The sequence below is a fragment of the Colletes latitarsis genome, chromosome 6, assembly GCF_051014445.1.
Source record: "Colletes latitarsis isolate SP2378_abdomen chromosome 6, iyColLati1, whole genome shotgun sequence".
In the NCBI taxonomy this organism is placed as follows: Eukaryota; Metazoa; Arthropoda; class Insecta; order Hymenoptera; family Colletidae; genus Colletes; species Colletes latitarsis.
The window spans coordinates 15422201-15436207 of record NC_135139.1 but is presented as its reverse complement, the minus strand read 5'-3'; the positions used below and the strand labels follow the sequence as shown (position 1 = coordinate 15436207).

Here is a 14007-nt window from a genome sequence, read left to right as displayed (position 1 = left end):
GTATATCTTGACTGTGTTATCAATTATGAGAATTGAAATTAAACGTGGCAAGATTTGGATCTGGTGGAAACGTAATATTTATGCTAAATTATATGAGAAAGATCGCAGCTAATTTGTTCATGTTATTTGTCATATAATTAATAATTATATTACACACGCCACAGGTCTAGGTTAGGAGTATATAAAATATCTAAACACAAGTATAATTATTAATATATGGTATGGATTCGTAGAGGAACCCTAATAACTTTAATTACATATCCTTGTACTCTAAATTTTCACGTACCATTTAAAAGTAGCTAATTGAATTAGAAGCTGCCATTCATGTACTAAAATAGAATGTAATAATATGCATTGATGCCAATGCCAAGTCTACTGCGTACTACAGCTACATAATGAATTGAAAGAGAGAAAGTTTGGAAGAAGTAATTGTAACGTAAAATGTGAGTATTCAACATCGATCTGACAATTCATTAACTTTTTGATTGTGATTTTGTATACGTTGACTATACAAAATTTTTATCTGTGATTCTAACAGAATTATAATGACCATAACAGTTGAAACTATTGAAAAAGAACTTTATTAAGTTGATGCTGTAGTGGTCTGCTCGAAAGTATGAAACATAAATGGAATAAATAACGAAAAAAAACTTGTCAAATCATATCTCAGAATGAAACTTTCCTGTCAGGCAGAAGCATCAAAAGAAAATTTTTAACTTTAATGTTATGTATTATCATATATAATTGATTCCAATATTTCAAGTACTATCATTATACAGAAGCTCGATAAAAAATGAGATTCACAAGCAGGGAATTTACCTCGTTAGTTGCCAGTACAGGCCGGTACTTTGTAAAAAGAAGTATTATGTCAACGCGTTCAGATGGGAATAATTAATATTTAAGTAGATAGGTTTTATACGTGCAACCATTGAGATTGATGAGGTCGTTTCTAATTTAAATAATTTTATTCATCGTAATAAAGAAGAGCTATACAAAGTCAAGTGAATAAAAACATAATAAACATCATTAAAGAAAGCAAGGTGAAAAGATGAGGTTCAACGAACTGGTGTTTCTTAACTTATCAAATTATATTGTGTTTTGTATTTTGTAAATATTCATTTCTATATTACATGGATACATTTCTTAATTTTATCTCCTGACCAATAATGCCTAAATATTTAATATCCGGTCCTTCTTGGAGAAAGTTTCCTCACCCCTACTCTAGTGCCTCCAGGGTAAATGGACCGAAAGTTCTATTGACGGTCCAGTACATCATTTTTGTTCGCTATGGTGTCGCAGACAAAAGTATTAGAAAGGATTATGTATTCAACACCGACCGCTAAATAACATTTTCTAAAACTTGCGTATTCACACGTGTTAAGAAAAGAGAGTCGACATGTGGAACAATAGATCTTACATTCCTTTCAGGACTCTACCTAATAATGAGTCACAAATATGAATATTTATTTCGTTTTCATAATTTTCAAAAAATCATAAAAAAAAACAATTTCTATACAGCAAAGTTTTACTCTATTTATTATATAATAAAGCCTCGTAAAAGTTTCAGATGAAGTATACATTCAATCGTTATAAAATTATTTATTTCGACATACACTCGTTAATCATTTATTCGTGTCCGTATTCGACATTCAATCACACCTTAACATAACAAAAATTGTTTTTTACATCACTCAGTGCCGTTCTACGTCCCGATTTCTTAGCAAGGAACCATTCAAGGATATCTTCAATATCGTATTGTTTGTACTAAGGTATCGTCAATTAAAAAAAATGCTTTTTACTTAATAAAAGATCGAATAATTTACAGTTTACAAATCGTACGATCAGTTCGATTCTTTTTTTATCAGAACTATAACTGGCGTACTACAAACGGGTCATTAAGAAACACCAAATTAATTGTCTAAACCGGTTTTCGATACCCGATCACGTGCCACTACTTTAACCCAGAGTCCACCTTGTGCTCTGATCGTCATTCTAAATTTCGCTCTCACTTTCTCTTTTCCAGGGACCGATAGTAACCGACATTTCCTAAGGATCGCGCTGATCATGGATTTCATTTCGAGCATTGCGAACTTGTACCCTAAAAAACATTCGACAACGGTCAAGAAAGGCGTTGCTGAAACTGTGGAGATAAAAATTTATTTTAAACACTAGTTTACCGATGCAGTTCCTCGGTCCAGCGCTGAAGGGTAAGTAAGCGTATGGGTGCCTTTTTTCAGAATTTTCTGGACTGAAACGTTCGGGTTTGAACGCTTCTGGGTCGGGAAAATGGTGTGGCAAACGATGCGTGCTGAAAGGGGATATGAGCACACCACAACCCGCAGGTATCACGTGTTTCCCTATAAGTTTTCATTTTTCTTTTATATAATAATTTCAAACTAAAATCAATATTCATGAATGAATCGAACACGAGACAACATTTGGCGAAAACTAATAAATTTTATAGTATAACGTAATCTCGATAATCTGTGGTAATCGTGATCCAAACAGAATCGAATTCAGAGGCTTTGTTATATTGAAATAAACATCGATGACATACCTATTTTGACATCTTCGCCAAGTATCCTCGCTATAATCGGCACACTGGGGTACAATCTGAGTGACTCTTTGATACACATTTCCAAGCATCTCATTTCCTTCAAATCCTTCATCGTAGGCAGTCTTGAGTCACCGTCAAAAATATTGTCAAGCTCTTCTATGCACTTCTCTTGCCATTCAGGATGATTGGCCAGGAGAAAGATCGTCATCGCTGTTGCAGTACCGACTGAATCCTGGCCGGCTAGCATGAATGTGCAACACTCTTCGACGATATCTTCGTCGGTGAAGCAAGGATTTTTCTCGTTCATCTCCACCATATACTCGAGCAGAGACATTCTCTGACTTTTCTTCGTTTCATCACTATCATTGACGTCTTTACTCTTCAATTGCTGGCGTTTATCTTTCATCATTTTGAAGCAGGTATCGAAGAGATCTCTTCGTTGCTTCTCCTCTTGTTTGCCGTGTTTGGTCAATCGATAAATCCATTCGATCAACAGCCAAGGTCTCACCAAACGATACAAAAACATGATTTGCCCTCTGTAAGAAAATTTCGAATATTCATTTTGTCGCGTGGAACTTTGGCCGTTTGTCTTTCTAATTATCACAACGAGGATGTTATTCGCCGTACGAAATACTACGGAACCGTATTTGGATTCTCACTTTCTGAAAGGAAGATCATCGTCCGTTGCTGCGCCGGATGAGCGTCGACTCGTTCGATTTATTCCCAAAACAGTTTCTGTAAACAATCACTGACGACTTCAAACATCGTTTAACTACCCACGGTAGTGAAGTGCAATGCCCAAAATACACTTCTTCGAATATTTTCGCTATGCTAAGCAGACTTTTCATTTCGATAAAAGCTCACGATGCACACACGGTCATTGTGTATTTAATTTTGATTCATATGCTAATTGATATTGAAAGCAAGGCATCTTTGCAACCTGATGAAACAGTTAGCATACATTGGCTGTTTGAAACCTGACTAGATTTCAGGATACCACGATGAATACCAAATTCATTGTGCACTTTTAATGGTAAAACGGGTCTCCGACAACACATACATATTATTGACACGTTAGCGAAACCGCATAGTTAGGATGTCACCACTTTTCATACATATAGAAACCGTAGTCTGCGACAGATATCGACAGAATATCGATTGAAACGTATTATTAATCTTCAAAAATATTGGATACCTGTCTAGTTTGACGTAAAATCACGTAACGAGTAAAAGTGATGCAACATTTCAACATGTTGTCAGGAATTGTTTGCCGATTACGATAAATGAATTGCAAAAGATCGGATTCTTCGACGAGGAAAATATTGACACTTACTCATACCCTAAGTGCATTTACGTGCAATATTGCAAATCATACGTGGCACAAGTAACTTCACAGAAGCTGCACCTTTTATTAATGTACGCCGCGTGCCTTTGAATAATTAATTCGCAAATAATGAAAAATGAAAAAGCAGAAAGAATGCAAATAATTCAGAGTGTGCCCAACACCTGTGATATAAGCCTTTGTGCTGCGAATATAAATTGTACGCTTAAAAGTTTCGCGATCAAAGAATATTTCTTCATTACGACACGAGAGAAAGACATTTTTCAACCGATCGAACGAAGAACAACAAAGTTAATTTGAGAAAAAATTCTTCTATTAATCACAATTACAACAAATTCGAATGCAATAAAGAAATCCAAGTATTATAATGAAAATAGAGACAAAGATTTGTAGGCATGCAGAGTTGTCTCGTCTATGCCGGTTAACAGGTTAATAATCTGTAGAATATTCTTCTTAGTAGAAAAAATGTGTCAATATTTACCACTCAGAATGTCATACACGGAATCGTTGATGAAAGGAGTGATATTAATTTCCTGGTTGTCTTTTTCGAGAAAGTCGTTCATTAAGTTAGTCGCGCATTCGGCGAAGGTACTTGTGAATCTCTCGAGAATATGAAGATGAAAAGCTGGCTGCAGGAACTTCCGGTGAGTTCGCCAGGTTGGCACGTCCCTCGTGATTAAGCCTTTTCCGAGGAAATTGTCAAGTAGTTTGTAGAAAAATATCTTGTGCGTGTGCTTCATACTGCTGAGAACCGCTTGCATGTCCTCTGGTTCGAAAAGCATTACGTACGGGAGTCCTGTCAGCCATATCCTGATGATACGGCCATAAGTTTGATTCTCGTGTGCCAATCTATGAAGTACTGGAACGATATTTAACCCTTTTTCAGGTGTTCGTCGCTATTTTGATAATGTTTTATTGTTAGCAAGGGAACATTTTGAATTCAAAAATTCAGAAGATTTTTTATAATTGTGTGGACGTAGTGTAGTTCATTATAGAAAACAATTACGCATCTTAATTCTATTTTCCACTTACGATTATCTTTGAGAGCACACTTTGCATTCCCGAGGAACGGTACGGTCTTCGGACCATTAAGACTCGAAACAAAGATGATGGTTCGAATGTAATTTTTCAGAATGTACAGAATATAGATACTGGCCAAAATGACGAGGTAAGCCCACAGCTCACCTGGTGCTTGGTCCCACTAAAGAAGCAAGAAAATGTTTGGATAAACACAATGATGCTTCGTAATAAATTTTTATAAAATTTGTACTCGATCGAATGCGTGCACAAATAACGTTTATCGAGATAATTTCGAAGATTCGTTGATTCCATCTGTCAAAACTTACTTCTGTTCTGACCTATTTATCTTTGAAATTCCATTTGTTTCCACTTTTATTCATTTCTAATTTGTAAATATATTCTATATTTATATAAATATAAATAACTTTTCCTGCAACATCGAGAAGAGAAAACAAGTTGTTATATTTTCGAATTGCACCATACCAGTATCGTTATTTTAATATTTACGCAAGGAACCTTTAATATTATTTACTAGAAAATATTAAATTGTTATTATGGAAAAGAAGCCAACGATGGAATAAATAAGTTTTGAACTGTAAACTTTGATAAATTCCAAATACAACCAAAATAAATTTTCAATGCACAAATTATTTTCGTAACTTTTTCAAAGATCACTGACACATTAATTGTTTTCCCGCCGTTACTGTTGACACTTTTATTATCACGCCTCGGTTAATCATTTCGACGTTTGTTTCCCTGTTTGCGGACAAAAGAAAAATAAGTTAACACGATTAATCAGGGTCTTGGAAACGTGTATACATCTACATTGTTATTATCGGACCTCTCGTTTTGCTAGAAAAATTTCTTTTATGATCGTTAGTGTGTCTGGGCATCGCGTGTTTGGAATGTACTTAAAATAAAAAATAGTAATACGATGCTAATAAAAGTCAAGGTAGTGCTATTTTAATGTTCGATTATTTCGACACATTACTGTCTAAATTAAGATACGAACAATTTGTATTTAGAAATGAAACGAGTACGCATTCTCAACGTTTGTGTGATTGAATTAACTGTCTTAAAAAATATGTAAAATAGAAATTTATTTGACTAGCATGTGTCTGTAAGAGACATTCATTTCGACGCATTAACTATTCTAGCTGGATCCTTTATTAACTGGCTTATTCAGACGTGTTATCGGTATGCATACATGCCGATCGAATAATAATTTCTCATAACAGAGAAGAAGGTTCGTCGACCAAAAACGAATTTCGATAATAATAATAATGACAACGTGACAAAATACTAGACCGTTACAAAATAGCATAAGTTTCATTTAGGATGGTAAAAAAATTAAATTTCAACCATAAATAATCGTGACGATTGTTTTACGTGAATTGTTTCTATTAAATGTGCAATCAGATGATTTTGAATCACTTACAATTTGCTGTGCTGTAACGACCATATTCCCACAATATACGTTTCTTTAGAATTTCATTACACTGGAACACATTTGACAAAATGTTTAGAGCCGCGACATGGAACTTCGGCGTACCCATAGAGATTCAGGCTATTTAAGCGTCTGCTCCCACCAGATACGCGTGGACCACTCAAGATTTGTTCGAAGTCCGTAAGTACTTAGAATACGTCACACCTTGACCATCGTGAGCCACGTAAAAATTTTTCAAACTAACTGTAAACTTTATCACTTACTAACCGCGTCGCGTCAACGATTGTTAATACACCGATTCTTTATATTTTCGACGATTCTCGCAAGTGATTAAGAAAAACAACAACAATATTTGTAAAACGCACGAGTAATCGAACGAATCGTTAATGAATTGACTTTGTTTGTTGACGTCGTAGAAACTTCCAAGAAAAACTCTGCCATTCAGTCATAAAATACGCGTTCAAAATTCACATTCGTCGGTTTTAATTAACGAAGATTCATTAAAATCGTTTGAAAAGAATTATAAAATGTTGTCTCGCTAATACCGTCTAGCTTTTGCGTATATCAACGAAGTACTATTTCTATTCGAATGTTACCGGGGATTCACCAATTTTATCTCACCTTGATGAACACCATAGGAATACCATAGCCCTTTATATCACAAAGCGTAACAAACACCTCTGCACTCGCGATTGGAGTGATCGGTCAACTAAACCCTCACTGATGGCTTGTAGTTGTTTATATAGGTGTAATGGTGGAGTATGAGGTGTCTTACGATGCCTATTAACAAGCAGTTCACAAGCAAATCACGTATCATCGATATGTGCAGGCGTGCTTTATAAAATATCGTTCTCGCTCAGCTCCTGGGAGGCGATCACCAAAGATGATGCTTTGCCGCGCATCCTTCCTGTCAGGGTCGCCCCGGGAGAAAAGAACCTCGAAAAACTTTGCCCATAGAATAACTTATCGCGCTGCCTTTGTTAGTAATTGATAGACGACATTTTGACAGGAAAGAATTGTCGCACGAAATAATATCATTCACACCGTAACTATAAACTTAAGTCACAGTTTAAAACAAGTTTGTCATTAAGTAATGATTACATTATTATTAAAAAGTCACTATAATCACGTAGCATTTTACACGTTATTTCTCGAGGGGTATCAAAGGCATATGTATAACTTCATTAATAATTATGTGTTTTTTAAATTTTTTTTTTAAACTTAATGGTATATATATTTGATATATTTTTTACGTGAAAAGTAGCTTGATTGAGCTACGCAAAATAGGAAAACCTTGGAATGTATGTTGTATCATGTTTGTGTTGTAGAAACCTCTTCCTCTTGCAGTTCTTTATAATATGCAAATTGGCTGTCGAATACAATTAACTGCGGTTTACAGAATACCCGGTGTGTATCAGTCTGCGATCTTACGATTCGACTTGAAAGCGTGCCAAGTATTTTATTATGCGACTGTTATCCTTGCAATTTGTTCTTATTGCGTTTTTTTTTGTTGCATACCGCGTCAAAGTTGTTGTTTGAAATGAAATTGATGCGAACTGTGAATAACTATCTACGTCAAATCGGTGTCCTTCTGGTACCGGGAAAGATGTACAAACGTTCAAACTCTATTCAAAATATTCGAATTGGTTAAATATTTTTCGGATACATAAAGTATTTGGACAACGTAAATTTATGCGTGTCGAACTTTACTTTCTCCAGGTTCTTTATTTACACATCGTTATCCCACTATGTCCAACTTTATATTCCCCATGGATGCGCGCACAAATTTTAGATGATACATCTGCTTGTTGAACGATTAGATTAGGTAACGCTCATGCAACTTCCATAGAAAGTCAAAGAAGCCAATAGTCTGTTGAAACTAGGCTTGCCATACCTGGATCATAAGAAAAGAATTCTATTTAAAGGGTATGGAGAAAAACATGCCTTCAATAGTGTTAACATTTACTTGGCGTGATTGTTCAATGTTGGGCCAATATATTCAATGGAATTGTTAATAATCAAATTAAAATAGATACAATTTTTATTAACATCAGCTTTATACTTTATAATTATCATTATAGTGTTATTTTGTACTTGAGTTCAATTAATTGTATTTTAATGTTTCCAAATCTCTGTGGAATATTGTTTCTGAATTAAAAGACAGATCAACTATTATGTCTATAATTTTGCATTAGCTATTATTAGAAATTTTTGAAAAAAGTATGTACCCCTTAGTTGAAGTGTGCAATCACAGACGAGGTATACGAGTAGACCATTCGTCTTATGTACTTTCGTGGCCCAATCTACTGCCATACCGACCTGAAAATTCGCAGATGATTTTAGCGTCCTCTTCTCATAGATGGCGGTCAGTTGAGAAACTATTCACTGAATTAGTATTGATAGGCAAACAGCTGTAGTGTGTGCGTAAATATATGTGAGTTGACTATGGAAGGGATACTGAGCTGTGTTTTATCGACATCTGGTGTTCGGAAATGGAATCACATATGTAGTAAAATAACGGATAACTAATTCGAGACAAACTCGTATTAATTTAAAGTTATGGTTTTAGTTATAGCAGCAAACAATTGTTAATTAGTAAGTACAACATCATTTTAATAGCTTTTTAATAGCTATTTATTAGCTTATACGGGCAACTGTATATCTCGTGCATACTTTCATTTCATACTACACAGTATGGTATTATTAGCAGTTATCAGTATGTTATTTTCATTAAAGAATTTGAATTATTTTGAAAGGACGACAAATTTTGACGCGTCGCACTATGGCGCGGCGTCATGGTCCACGACCATCGGTTGCGCGCGCATCACGGCGCGACTCGCGGCTTTCAGGAAAAAATTGAACGTACCGCTCGCCAGTAAACTGTGAGACTTCCAGCGATTCGTCAGGTGAAACTCTGTGTCAACGTTAAATTTTATTTGTTAATCGCGTCATAAAATTTCTTTCTCTGGGATCCGTGCCGTTCACCGAGAGGCGTTACTTTTTTTGACATTCACGATTTCGGAGCATTTTACAACCGTATCGGTTAGCTGTCAGATTGTCGGAGACACTGCAATGCATGTCACCTAACTTCTCTTGCAACCGTACCGTGGTAGTGGAAAAGCAACATCGGATGGATATCAGTCGGCTACGAGCCGTGAAGGAGGACAGAGTCATGGAAGCCTGATCGATCTGAACAACCGTGTGTTGTCTCGCGCATAGCGTACGACGTTGTCTCGAAAACGCTGATTGTTTTAACACCGTTTTAGAGGATTTTGTAGATTTTGTCTCGCGTACGATGCGTAGAGTACACTCGGGCTGGTGACATCAAGAAACGAAAATAGATGTCATCGCGCAGAGCCACGTGACAGGGCGACAATTCATGTGACAGCGAGCGTGACACGCTGCAAACAGTTAAATCGTTTGACAATTCGACGCACTTTGCTGTGACACGAATGATACGGAGGAACAGTAATAAAAGAAAACAGTCGGTTTCGCCGGAAAACGCGCAGTGAAGTTGTCTCGGTGGGTGCCATTGACCGCCATATTCAGGACAATCGTTCGAGCCCAGAGTTTCGAAAAACCTCGGAAGGTGGTACGTCGGTGACACGGGCGTCGAAAGGTTAAGAATCGGTTTTCTCGAACGTACAGTCGCCGTAAAACGTAGAATCGACGAAACGAGCATAGTGGAAAATCCGTCGTCGAAATGGAGTTCAAGTTCAACGTAAATAAACTCTTACCCAGGAAGATCAACAAGGTCACGCATACTCTCATCCCGGAAGACTTCAAAGGCGATCGTCGTGAATTACAGTAAGCGCCACTTCATTATCGCCCCGATATTTAACTATTATTTTTCTCAATTATCATGGTCGAGCTTCTTTTCTTAAATTTATTATTCCAATCGCGACAAAATCGTGCAGAGCAAACTGTAAATATTTACTCATACGAATATCGTCCGTGTCTAAAATTTTTGGAAATTATTCGCGAGAAATGAATGTTAAATAATGCGATACGAGGAACCAATACGCCGTAAGAGGTGTTGTTTATCATGGTCGTCATCTTCAAGGTTATCTTGTAATATGGAACATGCACGAAACTTTCACTTTGCGTCGATGACACAAGCATGGTCATTTGGAGTCATTCTTGCGTCTCGATGACTTCCCGGAACATAATCGGTTCTCCCTGCTGCGACATAAATAAACTGCATCCGACACGTTCTAGCACATTGACACCGTCGCATTGGCCGATATTGTCGGTAAATCGATGGCGAAAGTAAATGTCAATGAAACAGATACACGCGTTGGCGTTAGCTCGAATTCATTGAAGACATTTCTGTGGAAAATTTTTTGCAATATGGTTGATATTTATTGTAAAGCTCAGCATCTATCCATCTTGATAAAAATAATCTCCTCTTCCAGCTGTGCTTCTGAGAATGTTTATGATTCGTGTAACTCGTGTGACGTATTAATAATTATTAATAAGCTGCGCACATAGTACAAATTTTCTGCTTAAACTGTACATAATTTAGTAACGATAGTTGTTTAAGAAGTAGCTAAATAACATTCCCAACATCTATTATGTAGATGTAGAGTAATAATCCAACTGTACTCACAATCGATATACATTACTCGATGTTTATTATATAACATGTACGCGTTGCATTGTAATTTATCTTGCATATTTCATAATTTGGACTTACGAAGTCAGTTCTAATTAAAATTCTTATCAGTACGAATAACATAAGGAACAAATAATATGCAAACGGCAGCGTGAGCAATTAATAACAAATACTACGAAGGAAGAATAATACAAATAACGAATAACATGCGCATCATTAATATCTGGAAAAATAATTAATAGTATAAATAACTCATGGCATGTTCAATAAAATTTTATTTGTCTAACGAACTAACTAAAAAGTGAATAAAACTTGTTACACCTGTTGAGAACAGGATCAACGCGAAATACGTAACGCTGACGCGTTGGTATATGTGTATTACTCGTTTATCTAGTATTCAGTTCAGAAAACCGGCTAGTTTCCTCCTGATTAGCCCCTAACAACGCTACCATTTCAAATCTGAAGTTGCTCGGTCACTGCACATGCCCGACTAAATAAGATTCTGTTGACCAGCGTGCATTGATATGTACATTTTTTATTAATAATTTGAATTATTCCTTGGTATAAATAGTGAATAACTTTACCTTATAATAATATATTTCTTACTGTTTTCGTCCATATACTATTAAAAACGTACAAAACGATATACGACGAATATTTGAATAAATTTTTATGAAGTTACGAATACAGTTTTCGATCCTATTCTAAATAACAAAATATCAAAAATAATGCTACATTCACTTTCGTTGCCATCAGAAGATTGATAAAGAGAAGAGCAAAAAATTATTTTACTATAAAATACAATAAATTTGAATCTTGTATGTCCCTTGTAAGTCCGCGTACCTTTAATCATTTTGTTCTTTCGTAACGTGGGCGTACAGAACGAGACTAGTGGGCTGAAAATAATGCACTCCAAAACAACTTAGCACTTGGTTCTTCGTGATTCGTTTGTCCCGCGAGCATCGAGAGAAATTAATTTTACACAACTTGTATTTACCTCCTTAATTGTTCACGCGATATTAGAGCCTTTTATATCGCGTTGCACCTCTATTTCGCAAGCTAGGAAACTAACTTCGTACGTTCGTAAATTCTTCAGCGATGACTCGCAACGCTCGCGGAAGTCTGTGATGAAATTGTGCCGCGGTTATTCGCCCTATTCACCAGCTATTCGATCGCGACGATAAAGATAATAATTATCGCTTTTCTCGCGCGATATATCTTTTCTGGCTCATATACCTCGGGCGCAATAAAAAAATCATACTTGAAGAATGCTTCGAATTCACGCTTCTGAAAAGATTACGTCCGCGTTATCATCGAGATTTAGAATCGCAATCGTTATCTTCTCTGAAATTATCTGATCACTACAGACAGCTGATTGAATAAATTTTTAATTATGGAATCTCGATTGCGTAGTCTTCGAGTCTTGTAACACCGATGATGTCAACCTTCGAACGCGGTATCTTAACAATGAAAAATCTCAATCAGGAGAAGTCATTAACGTCTAGGAATGAGAAGCGTGGATACCTTCCATTTATAGGAGACAACATAGACGTCTTAAGGCTAATACAGTTTGAAAAGGATGACCCTGGACTCGTAGGGCCCGACACAGGCGACCCTGGATTTGTGAGACACGACACGAGCGACCTCGGATTTGTGGGACGCGACACGGGCGATTACGGACTCGTGAGATCCCACACAAGCGATCAAGGACTTACAGAACCCGACGGACACGACCCTGGAATGGTGGGACCCAATGCAAGCGATCTAGCACTCCGTGAGACTCGATACGTACGACCCAGAAATCAGGGGACCCAACACTTTTATCGCCTCAGATCGTTTTCAATGTCAATTTTCTGGTCCTGCGTAGGTCATTTTTATCTTATTCCACAATTGCTGTGCGTCTTCCTTCGCTGCAAAGCCTGTTCGTCGGTCAAATGCAACCGAATGTAAGCCACGGCTGGCTGATTCTTCGCCTCCCACTCTAATTTCACCTTACCTTCCGCCGACTACACTGGCTTCTTCGTTCGTATTCCTTGATTTAACTTTTTCAGGCTAAGAATCTCTGTAATTCTCAATAATAATCCATTTTTCTTGTTTCTTTAACAGAGCTGTTGTAAATTGATACACTTTAGTAATAGTAACGTTCGAGTATTTGTCCAATATCAGAATAGTAGTCTATTCGAATTATCCCAGCCTTAGTTGGGATTCTAAAAAATGATTTCGAAATCGTGGGACCAGAAATAGACGACAATCGTGAGACCCGATACAGATATACCAGGAATCATGGGATCCAACACTCGACGGACTTTGAATTCGTGAGATCTGACACAAATGATTTCAGGATCGTGGGACCAGACACAGAGGCCCTCGCGATCGTGGGACCACGTTCTGTACAATCCAGAAATTGTGAGAACCAATACTATAAATACTAAGCAAACCAGATTCGTTCCTATATTAAAGAAATCCAAAATTTATCATTATAAAGCCCCACAATATTCCAATGCTATAGCCAAGAATCTTACAAACACTCTACAGTAGGAAAACTGGAGCAAAAATTACAATTTTCATTGGATAAATAATAGAGCAAGAATTAATATAATTGCTGGTTATAAACACTAATTTTCTGTAGTTACATTTACTTGATCTTCAATGTTAAGACATCGTTTAAGAATAAATATTTGTTTTTCATTGATAAATTGGTACAAAGGAATGCAGTTTCCTTATCGATCAATATGCAACGGACTGGAAAGTACAACTTGTTGGCAAAACTAATATATAGAATACTTTCGAAATTCTTTGGAAACTATTTCTGATTCGCGTCGATTTATTACACTAACGAGAGCAAGTAACCATCCACGCATTCCGTCGAACGAGAACGATCGATAAATCTACTTCCTCGATCACCTTGATCCTTCATCGAACTTGTACGTAATATTTCCCGAGTGAAGATCACCCATAACATTAACCCACATAGCTTGATACACATACTCCGTAGAACGTGAAAAGTAAACGCGGTAAACTTTAAC

The 14007-nt window shown here is 36.6% G+C and overlaps 2 protein-coding genes across 5 annotated transcripts in view; one reads left to right on the top strand and one right to left on the bottom strand.

Annotated features, from left to right (window-relative positions):
• Positions 1–982: 982 nt before the first annotated feature.
• Cyp4aa1 (Probable cytochrome P450 4aa1) lies at positions 983–7064 on the bottom strand. 3 transcript variants are annotated; one of them, XM_076766858.1, is made up of 8 exons: positions 6988–7035; positions 6358–6418; positions 4932–5100; positions 4381–4758; positions 3217–3292; positions 2558–3093; positions 2178–2357; positions 983–2098 (listed from the first exon to the last, which is right to left on the bottom strand). In XM_076766858.1, the coding sequence occupies exons 2-8, from the start codon at positions 6379–6381 to the stop codon at positions 1911–1913; spliced, it is 1551 nt and encodes a 516-aa protein (XP_076622973.1). In that variant the 5' UTR covers positions 6382–6418; positions 6988–7035; the 3' UTR covers positions 983–1910. The 3 variants fall into 3 exon arrangements, with proteins under 3 accessions (XP_076622973.1, XP_076622974.1, XP_076622975.1); XM_076766859.1 differs by lacking the exon at positions 6358–6418 and having other exon boundaries at positions 6988–7064; XM_076766860.1 differs by lacking the exons at positions 6358–6418; positions 6988–7035 and adding an exon at positions 5246–5337 and having other exon boundaries at positions 984–2098.
• A 2190-nt stretch (positions 7065–9254) lies between these two features.
• The window catches only part of LOC143342711 (alpha-tubulin N-acetyltransferase), a 24453-nt gene continuing 19700 nt past the window's right edge, over positions 9255–14007 (top strand). For both annotated transcript variants that reach the window (XM_076766866.1, XM_076766864.1), the window contains exon 1: positions 9255–10173. In XM_076766866.1, the coding sequence (XP_076622981.1) occupies positions 10070–10173 (104 nt within the window). In that variant the 5' untranslated portion in view covers positions 9255–10069. The remainder of the gene's footprint in view (positions 10174–14007) is intronic.